This window comes from Pavona decussata, unplaced genomic scaffold, assembly GCF_977016875.1.
Source record: "Pavona decussata unplaced genomic scaffold, jaPavDecu1.1 SCAFFOLD_260, whole genome shotgun sequence".
In the NCBI taxonomy this organism is placed as follows: Eukaryota; Metazoa; Cnidaria; class Anthozoa; order Scleractinia; family Agariciidae; genus Pavona; species Pavona decussata.
This window is the reverse complement of record NW_028145663.1, coordinates 163,129-177,113: the sequence shown is the minus strand read 5'-3', so window position 1 is coordinate 177,113 and position 13,985 is coordinate 163,129. Positions and strand designations below refer to the sequence as shown.

At 35.8% G+C, this 13,985-nt stretch overlaps 2 protein-coding genes across 4 annotated transcripts in view; one reads left to right on the top strand and one right to left on the bottom strand.

The window, feature by feature from the left end:
- LOC146456102 (coiled-coil and C2 domain-containing protein 2A-like) overlaps positions 1-13,985 on the bottom strand; it is a 266,183-nt gene that overhangs the window by 145,696 nt on the left and 106,502 nt on the right. The window lies entirely within an intron of this gene.
- LOC146456108 (uncharacterized) overlaps positions 1-13,985 on the top strand; it is a 60,922-nt gene that overhangs the window by 27,641 nt on the left and 19,296 nt on the right. For all 3 annotated transcript variants that reach the window (XM_085093514.1, XM_085093515.1, XM_085093516.1), the window contains 7 exons: positions 2,843-2,981; positions 4,747-4,849; positions 6,845-6,932; positions 7,689-7,830; positions 9,209-9,317; positions 11,986-12,073; positions 13,607-13,801. In XM_085093514.1, coding sequence (XP_084949640.1) covers positions 2,843-2,981; positions 4,747-4,849; positions 6,845-6,932; positions 7,689-7,830; positions 9,209-9,317; positions 11,986-12,073; positions 13,607-13,801 — 864 coding nt within the window. The remainder of the gene's footprint in view (positions 1-2,842; positions 2,982-4,746; positions 4,850-6,844; positions 6,933-7,688; positions 7,831-9,208; positions 9,318-11,985; positions 12,074-13,606; positions 13,802-13,985) is intronic.

The window sequence follows — 13,985 nt, the reverse complement described above, 5'->3', positions numbered from 1 at the left end:
AGGCCGATATTTCCAGCGCAATCTCATTCATCCAAAAGGAAGGAAGATTAATTATTGGGTTAGTGTTTTCAAAAATGGAGGAAATGTGACAGAATCGAAATAAGTGTTATGAACGTTTTCACGTTTTGGCCATTTGGTCGCCATCTTTCAAAAGACAAAATTTTGATACAAGATTTTTTACAAGATACAGTAGGCCGTTACAGTATTCAATGCGAGCCATTATAACTGCTTGAACAAGCAGCTTGGTGTTGTCATACGTTAGAGATTTCCGTATTTGTCTGATATTATGGAGATGGCAATAAACTGACTGGCAGATCTTATTGATATGTGTGGACATACTGAGATTACAATCAAACCAGGCTCCTAGATTCCGCACAGCAGTGGTCACCACTTGCACATCTTTATCGCCGACCTTAAGATGGTCAAACCTAATCTTATCTAATTGTGGCCTAGTGCCGACTAGAATGATCTCTGTTTTATCCGAGTAGTATGTCATAGAAGTTTGGTTAGTAGCTTTTTCCCTTTTCTAAAAGTATTCATAAGATGGATATATTGTAATATTGTTAGGGTTTCAATTCTTATATAGTCGTAATTTATTTATTATAATTAGATTATTATGTATAATTTTATTACTGTAATGCGCAATATAAGCATATTCTTTACTTTTAACCTGTAAATAACTTTTTACTTGGAATATTTTATTAAAATAATTTTATTATGGCAGTAAAAACTTCTGGATGCCCAGATATCCTAAACAATGATTGGGCGGCCAGCCGTAGCCAATCAATACAACGGCCAAAGTCCTTACAATTAAAATCCCAACTCCTAATCATAAAGATTCTAGTAATTAAAATCTAAAACTATTTACTATCCATAAAATCCTCAATCTAAATACTAAAACTTCTGTTCCTCACGATGGAAACACTTAAAAAAAAAATAAAATTAAATTAAAAAGTATAATAAAACACCTAATGCCCATTATTTCAAAAGCTTAAAGCGCCTCGCAATATTGAGTGAGCTTCTGATAACTGATTATTATTATTGTAGTTAAAATTGAAAAAAGCGATCTCTGGCTAAAATGATTAAAAACTACGAGCTTTCGACTGCCCGAACTGCAGTCTTCGACGGGTAAAATGACTGATGAGAAAAAAATTTTTAAACAAAAAACGTGAATTGCGAAATAAAAAAAAATGTAAATAATTATGAATGTTTGTTAAAAAGAATGTTGTATTGTCCAGGTAAAGGGAAAGAATTGTTATCTGCGTTGGGTGTCACTTTGGTATGCCACGCTTCTAATGGTTTTCTGGTTCTAAAGGTGCCTTTGTCAATAATTGACGCGTTTTCAAAATCAATGACATGGTTGTTGGACCAGGCGTGATTAGCAATTCTAGAACCTTTGACCGCAGTTTTGGTGTTTCTCAAATGTTCTTTTTTTCGGGTATTGCAAGCTCACGCCTGGTCCAACAACCTGGACAATACAACATTTTCGTTTTAACAAACATTCATAATTATTTACATTTTTTATTATTACGCAATTCACGTTTTTTGTTTAAAAAAAAATTCTCATCGCTTTCTCATCACTCATTTTATCCGTCGAAGACTGCAATTCGGGCAGTCGAAAGCTCGTAGTTTTAAATCATTTTAGCCATTTTATTATTGTTATTATTATTATTATTATTATTATTATTATTATTATTATTATTTTTATTATTATTATTATTATTATAAAAATTTTTGTAATAAATAATTCTTTATTAAAATATTTCACACAAATTGCTATTTACAAGTTAAAAGTATATAAAAAGGAGCTATTAAAAACCTATTCACATTTCATTTCGATTAAAAAAATATATATATTTTCAAGCAATAATAGTTTTGTAAAGAAAAAGAAAAAAAACCAAATGTCATGAAGTTTTAAAAAAAATGAAATTCGGCATTTTAAAATCAGTTCCACTTACAATACAATACAATACAATATACAATACAATATTTATTTTGCTATATACAACAATTACAGATGGAAAAAAAAATGATGAAAATTGACGAAAGAAAATAAATGGCGAGAAAACCTGGAAGAAACCACGAGGCTTATAAAGTCAGGCTTCCTCACTTTTAAAAAATAGCTATCCACTTGATAAAAAGAAAAAAAAAAAAAAATAAACAAAATACGCATCTCTCAAATGGCCACTTCTCCAGTTTCAATGTCAATGTCCGCGTTCTTGATGTCACGTCGAATTCTTCGTAATGTCTTTATTATTATTATTATTATTATTATTATTATTATTATTATTATTATTATTATTATTATTATTATTATTATTATTATTATTATTATTATTATTATTTCGCTAGGTGATGCCAAAAACACCCAATACATTGATTTTTGGTAATGGCAAGTACCAATTATGATGTTCAATGACCTTTAAATCTTACTTTTTCTTATGTCTGTGAAGTTCTTTAACGTTAAACCCCTTCCTCCCCTTTTTATCCTATCGTGATATCACTCTTATCTATTCTTTCATCCCGAAGATTATAAAAAAATCTGAAAGTTCACACACCAAACCCTGTAAAACTAGCTTGGACGCATTTTTGGATAGTTTGAATGGTCCAACACATGTAATGGTAAAATGCTGAAACGTATAAAAAATATAGCATTCAACTAGTAATCCCCCTAACGGGCGTGCAATTGTAATATTTCCCTGCAGCCATCTAATGGTGGTGAAATAATATCTCACCACCATGACCACAATTTGGAAATATGAAACTTTGATGTATAGTTACGACCAAATACGCCCTCTATTGAGAGTTGTTGTCAAGTAAAACATCATTAATTCTCTTCCAGATTATACCTTATACCTTGTGGTAGTGAAAACCTCGACAATTTCGAAATCTGGTACGAGCGGAAAAGCGTTGATCAGCATTCATGGCCATAAGGGCGTCACCAGAGAAATAGATCTTGATGCCAACTTTGAACCGGGAAGGTAACTACATTGACACATACTTAATCAGTCACTTCATTTTTTTTTTTTAACTAAGATATAAACTTTTTCCATGAACAATTTTGACAGGGAAACGAACGACTTCTACAACGTTCGGTATTCGAGAAATCTCTACAGCTCCCTCGTCTGAACCCAAAAGCCGTAGAATACCAACTGCCTATACTCTCTTTCCCTTGTACACCAGATATGAGGTTTAGTGTTGGGGAGAGGGGGAGGGAGAAGGATGTTGGTCAAGACACTTAGGACCTCACAACAAATATATTTTGACCGCTTATGAGTTGTCAAAAATCTCTTTTGCAAATCGCGAAAAGTACTAATGAAATTAGCACGAAAAAGAGAACGTTATTAAGTCAAAAGAAGTAAACTGGTGACCAAGAAAAAAATATTATTGTCTATGACAATAATATGAAATAAAAAACCACGAGACTCGAAGTTTGACTAGGCGGTATCTTGAGAAATAGTTCGTTGTCCGACGTATTTTCCATTTGCTTCATTGAGATTGGTTGTTTGTGTAAGGTCATGCACTCTTTTGGTGAGTGAATAGCCTAAGAAAACCTTCAGCTTCAGCATTCACCTAGCCCTTTTCTCCTTGAGGAAAAAGCAATTTACTTGAAGGGTGGGAAAATTGACTGAATAGTTTCTCATGAATACAGCTGGCAATAATATTTTTTGCTATTCAGAAACAGTAAACTAACTTCGCAGGACCGGGAAAAATTAATAATTAGACAAAACAGCTTACCATCTATTTTCTGGACAAAGATCTTGCAACAGGTGTATACCTAGCATTTTACGATTTGCTGTGCTGTAATCATTTTGTCCTTCACGAAACTTCGCTGACTTACAAAGTAAATACTTGCTTGAAAGGCAGTATGACCAATTAACCGATACACCATTTTATGAACTACAAGGGCCTGTTTACAGGGAGGTAGGGGTACCCTATGACCAGAGAAAACGTTCTCCCATGTTTAGGAATAAACGTTAAAAGTATAAAACAGATCCTACTTTCGGGACAACTTGCGTGCTAATCTCAGTCCTGACGAATTTCTTACAAATTCTCTTTTTTTTTTCATATCCTTTCATTAAGGCTGCCCTCTCCATTCATTGCGGTGTTTGAAACTACTGATTAAAGTATTCTTTGTTGCCCATATCTTTGATACTCATCTTTGTTTCTTTCAAAGAGGGTATACCAAACTTTTGTGGATACAATGCCACCATGCATATAGAGTATCCTTTGACTTCACATTTAGATTTTGTACTCTCGTATGATTTTGAGCTCTTTAACCTAACCATTAAACCAAATCCCCTGTATACCCTTTTGTCGTTTTTTCGCCGTTATATCCTCTTCGATCAAAGCTTTCCGTCTACTTTTACCACCATTATTCTGTCATTCACGGCCAGGAATACTCTCTTTCTAGAAGCTCATTGTGTTTCTTTGTTGTTTTCTTCTGTCGAAAATACCACGGGTGACGTGGGACGACTGTAGGAAGATTCATCGCTTTCTGCTTGTTACGCTAAAGCTGCCCTATAAATTCTTTTTATCGTTGCCTTCTTCCCGCCATCACTGTAAGGAAGTCTCTCGTCCAGAAGATAATACCACTAGAAAATTTTGCCCCGAACACTAGGGCTAGTCTAGCTGCCTTGTAAACCCAAGCACTAGAGTAATCCTAACTCCTTGTAAACAGCGACAACAATTCACGCTTGTGGGTGAAAATGGTGTCATTGGAATTGTGATCATTTTTTTTTTCAGTCTTATCAATTTCACAGTAACAGGTGCAAACGTTGGCAAAGTGAAAAGATTGGGAATTCGTTGGGATGACAGCAAAGATGATCCTTCGTGGTACCTTCAACAAGTAACGGTTGATTAATTTGTCTATAGTACTATTTGGGTGGCAGTTTGCTCTGCAATGTTTCGAAAGTTTCTGTGGAGCCGTGTAAATAATTTTTCATCTTCGAACCAAAATTTTTTAATTTATTTCAATACTTGGAGCTTGTTTTATGTGTAATTAGGGATAGTAATGTTGAAAAAAAAAAACCGATGAATGAACGAATGAATGAATGAATGTATCTTATCATCATCATCATCATCATCATCACATCATTATCACTATTATTACTATTACAAGTTAACCGGTTAAAAACAATATATAATTTAATTTTTATACCATGAATAATTTTAAAATGTTTGGTTACCAGAAAGACTTAGTTCAAACCCATAAGGTTTTACATTTAATTTGAATTTAACTTAGTAATGAATTTCAGTGTACACAACAACATTTACTAGCTGATAATAAGCCCACTGCAGGACCCAGTCCCATGGTACAAATATACAGTGGTAAAGTTTTTTTGTACCATGCGACTGTGTCCTGCAAAGGGTCTATTATTATAAAACTTTGGATCTGTCTGGTTGGTAATGTACATGTACTTAGGAGAAGTTCAAAATGAAGTCAGTCGTGCATAATGAGCTCAGTTGGAATGAAAATGTTTGAAAAAAATCCTAGCTTCAGATAGGCTGCAAGTTGACGAGCAATAGGAAATTATGGATGTGCAATAAGATAGAATGGGCTGGTAAAGCACTATATTGCCAATGTCTTTTACTTAATGACATTTTATAATGATTTGCAAGACAATAGATAAGAGGTTAATAATATATTGTGACAGCTTGGAGAAAATTGTTCGGCTAGGGAAAATCGTAATCAAGCAATTATTGAGTAAGCCCGGGAGGTGGGAGAGGGGGGAGGGGGGTGTTCTCGTGTATATTACAGATAGAGATGCGCAGATGAAATGAAATGTTTAGACACTGAACAAAAAATATCCAACGGCCCAAAACGTAACCCCATACAATTATTTGACATAAAAATGAGAACGCTAGCTATTGCTTGTTGTCAGTACCCCCCAAAATTCCTTACCAAAATAATCTTAGCCACGAATAGTTACAACAAAGTTTCTAACACAAAAGAAACTCTAATTTCAAACTTAACTACGGTCTTTGCACATTCCTGTCACTAGTATACCTAAGTACCCCCCGCCCCCCTCCTCTGAGGGAGATGAAGAGGTGAAAAGCTTGGGACAAGAAAGTTAATCAAAGAGCAGCATTACGTGAGGTTGCTGTAATGAAATAATTATAAATCTGGATAAAATTCAAGATTTTTGTAGCCCATCGCATTATCTGTGCATTTTAGCTTTGACTGACAAATGTCTCGGTCACGTGACCGATTACGTTACCACGGTAACATAAAGTACTTCGAGCAAACATCTATACACTTGCAAATTTATGTTGCAATGCGTCCTAAACTCAAGAAGATGTGCCTCTCGACTTAGTCCTCGATATTTTCGGCCTTCATCTGTCTTTGTGTATAGATCCTTAAATTTGAGATGCCAGAGCATTAATGGCCATTTCCATATACCTCACACCAATCCCTTTCTGATACATTGATTACTTTGGTTATTTTGGAATTAACAGATGTGCGTTTTCACAATGAGTTCAAACGTATTTTGGGCGCGGTCACGACTGATGACGTCATCACAACAAATTTGATATCATAGTGATACTCTATGGCAGGTGTCATTTCCATGGTGTTTGAACTTTGAAGGCTTGTTGCTGTTTATCATCACAAGTTACAAACATATTTATTTCCGTGAAGTAGTCCGATTTCTTGCAATTTTTTCCTTCTCAGTCTAGCAAGGAAAACGTGTGTCATATTTTACTTAATCGTTGGGGCTTAAATAAAGAAAGTGTAAAGAAGCCAAAATTTGGATCATTTAACCTCTAAAGAAAAGTTCTATATGTTGGCGCTGTTTACATAATTATGTAGTTACACATACTCATTGTGTCTGTGTAATTCTAGGTTGCTATAAAAGTTGGAAACACATCAGGCTACGTGCAATTTAATTACAGGGATTGGGTAGACACAAAGAAGTGGCTTATATTACCACGTAAGTGGTCAGAAGAATTTTTCTCGTGATGTTAAGTGTAATTCTCATTAAAAGAGATTGTCACTCCAGAAATCATGTATTTAAACCACCAAAGAAAGGTACATTGTGACTTGAGTTACCTAGCGTTGTTTCAGCTTCTGAATCGCATCCGATATTCATCCGATCTCCAATATTAAAATTCTGCGTCGCCATTTTGAATAGCACTTAGTACCCTGGCCCCTTTTCGTGACGATATTCCGTCCCAATTTGTGCGAATCTCAAACGTTGTTTGTCACGTTGATGTATTTCTTTTTCCGCGGTAAATTTTCTTTTTTGTTATCAACTGAAAGGCCTTCGTGTTCGTTCCAGACTGTAACTACAGATCCGAAAGAGAGAAAAACAGGGATGTGAAATTTCATAAGTTGCCTGTAAAAAATGAGGGCTTCGCAAAAAAATGGCTTGAACAGCATTGCAAAAACATTTTAAATATTATGACTGCATAGAAAACTGCAAAGAAGTGCCGTTTTATGTAGGAATGTGCGAGTAACGCGCTGACGAGAGAAAGCGCCCAGACTTCCAGGATGGTTCATTCGCCAGCTCTTAATTCGCCACTTCACCGTTCGCTCGAAACAAACTGAACGATGAACTGCTAACCGGGTAACCCCTTGGACTCAACACAGAAAGCCCTTTCATTATTAACATTTGGTGCAGGATTAAAAGAAACATGACTAACCTTTCCTTTAATTTAATCTGAAACGAACTTGTTTTAACTTTCAGTCTACCATGTGAGTTTGCTAACGTCAGATATTGAGGATGCTGGCACGGACACAGGCGTGTGGATAAGAATACTCGGCGATAAAGGCGCAATCAGCAAAACAGAACTGGATTTACCTTATAAAGACGATAGACAAAAGGGAGGGTAAGTGAAAACTGACACTTTTGAAATTCAACTAGCGTGAACTATGTGGCGCTGGCGCTTGCTGAGTTAGGGTTTGGTTGCAAAGGGCGACTTAATGAAACTCTATTGGAGTACTTTGCAAGCGCTCCTTTCTTCCCTACGGAGGTTCGCGTCTTCTCTTTGTGTTTCCTATAACCTTTTATTCACCTTGGGCAAAGTGATCGACAAAAGTGTGCGAGAAAATCCTTCTGAAAGGAGGAAAGATTAAAGTAGACAACATTTTTAGTTGCGTAATACAACCGGTTCAGCGAATAGATTCACGAAGCCCTCTGAGGTTGAAATATGTACATTACCCATCGTATCAGCTGGCTGTGAATTTTATCTGTGACTGAGAAATACTGTGTGGACCAAAAATAGAGCAACTATTGTAAATAGATGTCGTGGAAAATACAAATAAGGATTGGTGGTTTCAATATAATAATGCCCCCTTAAATAAATATCTACAACCTGCGAAATAAAAATTGCTCTTTCATTTGGCTTAATGACGTTTTAAAAAACCCTCGAAAAATTCCGGGCGACCTGGTCACGTGAAAGATGACGTCACCATAGAAACAATGTTATGTAAGGTACTTCAAGTAAACATCTGTACACATGCAAATATACTCATGTCTCTCTACCAAGTCCTCCATATTTTTTGCTTTTGTGATTTTGTGTAAAGCCCACTAAATTGTAAGATGCAAGACCGTTAACAGCCATTTCTACCTATATACCTCACCCAAAAATTTGACAACATTACTTATTTTGGAATTTGTCCGTTTTCACAATGAATTTAAATGCGCTTTTGGGCGCGGTCCATGACTAGACTAAATTTGACTGACTAAATTTGAGCGAAATTTTATGACAAGTTTTATTTCCATGTGATGTGGCATCCTCCTTGGCTTCAAAATTACAACGTCTTTGCAATTTTTATGTGCGATTATTACTATATATTACTCTCATAATAATGATTTTTGTTGTTTATGTTTGGCTTTTTTTTTTCTCGTCCGAAAAAAATAACCGTGTTAGGGAAATCTTCAGGGCCAGTTACTTAAAGAAGCTCAGACGAGGCGGAACAAACCCGCGGTCTAAAGCCAACCTCGTCCCAGGGTCTTCGCGTTATTAAAGAAAGTGATACAGAGAATATCTTGGCAAAGTCACCGAAATGTTTGGAGATTTTAAATAATAAAAATGGCGCAGGTTCATGTTCGGAAAATGAGTCAGCGCAAAGAAATATTACGCGAAGGAAGACTACTCGAAGGAAAACCTTTTTTATTTATTGTACCCGTAGTACTCCTATTGATGGAGACTGAAGAGATTGTTCTTGCAATACTTTTTAATTTTCTCCCGCTTTTTTTGGTAGTGTTGACGCTTACAGAATCCAGCATAAAGACGTTGGACGTATCATAGGAGTGGAAATACTTCGTGACAATAATCAGGGCCCAGACAACCCCAGTTGGCATCTTGATAAAGTGAGGATTTACTGTGTTTTAGTTTGAGACTAGATAAATAATAATAATAATAATAATAATAATAATAATAATAATAATAATAATAAGGATAAGGATAATGATAATGATAATGATAATAATAATGATAATGATAATGATAATGATAATGATAATGATAATGATAATGATAATGATAATAATAATAATAATAATAATAATAATAATAACAACAATAACATAGTGGAATGCAAATTAGTCATATGAATTGCTTTTATTTTTTAAATTTATTATTATTATTATTAAACAAAATTGTGCTTGGAAATAGTCTCTTTTTTAATCGAAATGAATTGTAAATAGGTTTCAATAGTTCTCTTTTATCTTTTAATTTGTAAATATCAATTTTGCTTGGAATATTTTAATAAAGAGATTAATAATAATAATAATAATAATAATAGTAATTAATATTATTATTGTTATTAATTATAAATAAGAATAGTGTTGTAACTTTATGACATTTGTTTTTTTTTCTTACAAAAAGTAGTCTCTTTTTTAATCAAAATGAATTGTGAATAGGTTTTAATAGTTCTTTTTTCTACTTTTAACTTTTAAATAGCAATTTGCTTGGAATATTTTAATAAAGAGACTATTTAATAACAATAATAATAATAATAATAATAATAATAATAATAACAACAACAATAATAAACACCAAAAACCCTGAAAAAATCGTCCCATCACATGTCTCCCTACAACGTACAAGATCTTAACATCCATCATCGCCGGAAGAGTTTACAAACAACTGGAAGAAAACAGCCTGCTTCCCATAGAAAAAAGGGCGTCAAAAAAGGAGCTATGGCTGCAAAGACCAGCTTTTAATAAACAAGGCCATCACTGAGGAAGGAAAAACGAGAAAGAAACGCCTGACAACAGCCTGGATAGACTACAAGAAGGCGTTCGACTCTGTACCCCATAACTGGATACTAAAGTGCCTTGACTTCTACAAAATATCACCAATCCTCATCCAGTTTCTCAGAGCAAACATGGACCAGTGGAAAACAACTCTTCTTCTAAACCACTCAGACGAGACGTCACATTCAACATCAACATCAATACCGGCATATTGCAAGGCGACTCTCTCTCTCCTCTCCTCTTCTGTATAGCCCTTACTCCACTATCCTCTCCTGAATAACTCCGGCTATAGTTATACTTTAGGATCATCCACTATTACTCATCTATTCTTCATGGATGACTTGAAAACTTTCACAGACAGGCCTTTTGATCATCGTAAAAGGCTACAGTGACGACATCAAAATGGAGTTCGGGTTAGAAAAATATGCCAAATCTACATTCAAATATGGAAAACTCGCCACCACCGAAAACATCCAAATTGACTTAAACGCCATCATTCAAGCCCTAGAACAAGAAGGCACATACAAATACCTGGGAGTGGGTGAAGGGGATGAGATACAACATGAAAAAATGAAAGAGAAGGTCGGAAAGGAGTACACCAAAGAATACGAATGGTAGCAAAATCCTAACTCAATGCAACCAGTCGAATGGAAGCCATGACAACACCCTGTTTACACCAGTCGTAACCTACAGCTTTTACAAGACCATCTACTATCGGAGCAAAATTCTCAAAGATGGCACAGACCCAGCGTGCAAAATATGCGGTCAGTTCCAGGAAACCGTTGACCATGTTGTGGCAGGGTGCCCTGAGTTGGAAAAAACTGAAAACCTACGAAGACACAACGGGGCTGCACATACTTGCACTGGAACCTCGGCAAAGAGTTCACATTCAACACAAAAGAAAAATGGTACGAGCATGAGTCCCAAACAGTAACAGATAATGACGATATCAGCATCTTGTGAGACGTGTTAACACAGACAGTAAAAGCCACTGAAAAACTGTCGAAATATAAAGATCTAGAAATCGAGATTGAATGAATGTGGGGAGTGAAAGCCATAACAATATCGATAGTGATAAGAAAACCTTGGGACTTGTTAAGAAAGGGATGGAGAAATTCACCAGACAGATAGCGGACAACATCAAAATGCAAGAGCAACAGAAGATCACACTACTTGGAGCATCGCATATTCTAAGAAAGGCAATATCCATCAAATAGACTTCTATCTCATTCTGGCCCTAGGCCCAAGGAATGGGCCCGGTTATTATGTTAAATTATGGCGTGAAGTTAAGGGAAACAACAATTAATAATAATGATAATAATAATAATAATAATAATAATAATAATAATAATAATAATAATAATAATAATTAATAATAATAATAGTAATAATAATAATAATAATAATAATAATAATACAGTAATAATAACCTCTGATGTAACTAGGCCCAGTGCCCTGATAATAATAATGAAGCATGTATACGTACTGCGGATGAAAGATTATAAGCATAAGTTCTTATATAGAAGAAAGCAACAGTCCGGTTGCGTGGAAACTGCAAAATTCTTTCGTCTATATAAGAACTTATACTTCGTTTGCTCTTTTTACGTATACACTGTTGTGTATACAGAAATGATCTATCTTGGTTATGTGGCAAATAGTTCCGTTATGGCAGTTAAGTTTACTGGTATTTAATAAAAAATAAATAACCAACTGTAAACAAGACGAAAGCAGACTTTTCAAATGGATAAGTCACCGATTCAAGTTCGTTCAATTCTTTTAGGTTGCTGTAAGATATGGAAACGAACCAGAATACACAGAGTTCAACTACAGTACCTGGATAGAGGCAAACAAGTGGTACACATTATCCCGTAAGTAGTAAAAAAAAGATTAGATTTACATGAAAATGTTTTTTCTAAACATTGATCATCAGACAAAAGGTGCACTGTAATTATAAAGGATAAAACAGACATCGCACTTCTTCAATCTAAGTTATTAAGGAGGCTTGCAACAGTTTTCCTGTGCTAAAATAGTTTTTCTGGCTTTTGAGTGGGATCTTATGAAAACAAAATTTCGCAAATACAGAAGGCAAGCTTTGATTTCCTCACACAACAGCACCGTTCAAACTATGATTACATTTTGTTTTTTTGTTCGTTTCCAAGCGACAGCTGTTGACATAGCAGCCGCCAAGTAATTCATTTTTGTCGATTACTCCAAAATCTAGGTAGATTTAAGAAATTTCCGCATCCCTCCTTTACCATCGCAAAGCATTCTAAATTTTTACAGCTAATGGTGGAAAAGCCAAATCGTAATCCTATTTGCTTACAAAACTGCCTGTGAAGCAATGGGATCGAAGATTGTGGTGCTAAATTCACGAGCTGAGCAAGAAGCACTTGCCCCAAAGGCAGAAAACGAGGCATGGATTGGTTTACATAACGATCCCAGGGACACCTCACGCTGGCTGTGGGTTGATGGGTCAAGTTTACACCAACTGGGGTAAAGGAGAACCTAACAGCAATTCAAGCAGGGGGGTTGTACAAAAATATACCCAGCCTCTTCACCTCTTGCAGGAAAATGGAAAGACGAGAAATGAAACCTTTCTCTCAACTTCATTTATGAAATCAATGGTACGATGGCAACATTGGCTGGCTCCGTGAGCGGACAAGAAGAATTAAATCCTGCGCTGTATCTAGTCAGCTCGGGATAATTTGCTGCCCATTCACTCGGCATCGAAAGTTTAGCCAAGGATTATAGGAAGCTTTTTTATTGGGGGGGAGGGGGGGAGGGGGAAGCTCACTTAAACGTTCTGAAAAGTCTCAACATTTGCAGTGCGTTACCTACAGCACAGATTAGTATCAACGACTCAATCTGGAAAGATGATTTCTTAACTTAGATTAAATACCACTGAGCCGCTGCCAACTACCTGCAAGAGTTATTGGTAACTTGAACAAAACAGGCAAACAATAGACAAATCGACTTATTTAACTAATAATAGACCAACGGCCTTTTGACTTTCACAAAAGGGATGGAAACGCACCGATTACGGTTTACAATTTACAGCCAACAGACCTTATTAAGGGGCAAACCACGTGATATTTCTAGGAGAATTCATTCTTTTGCCTTTTTGGAAGTAAGTAATGCATGGCCGATGATCATTAATTTACTTACCTGTGAAACTGTAGAGTTGTCATAGTTGCGTTAAGTGTACAGTGAAGTTCAGGCTAAAGTGAAGTTCGAGTTCGCTGAAGAAGCTCACGCCGTCAATTCACCAGTGTATCAATTCGCATCAAGTTTCACCTAGTTTTATATATTACCCCCACTATATTCGGCTTTTTTCTGGATATGTTTCAAAATATATTACAATATCTTACTTTCTTTCCTTTGACAATTATGACATGTAATAGTACTCAAGTGCGAAAAACTTTCTCTTGGGAGTGGTCTGAGGGTTATGCCTTTCCATTGTCGCTCGTCCAAACAAGATTATGGATCAACTTGTACCTTTTCCTGCGCAAGTGGATATCAACTAAGCGGCCCCTCGTCTGCTCGGTGCGGAATTGGGGGAGTATGGAGTGAGGATGTGAGCACACTCAGCTGCAATGGTATGTAGTAACCCTATTCAACTTTGTGGAAAGGGACGCGAGAGGCACTTTCTTAATATTACTCAAGCAAAACCGCTTTCTTTCGTGCTAGATTTCATTTGGCAACTATTTGGCATGGTATATCTGACTGTCCACGTGATTTCATGCTTCCATGGCAGCTGCAATTTATTCGCTCTACTTGGCT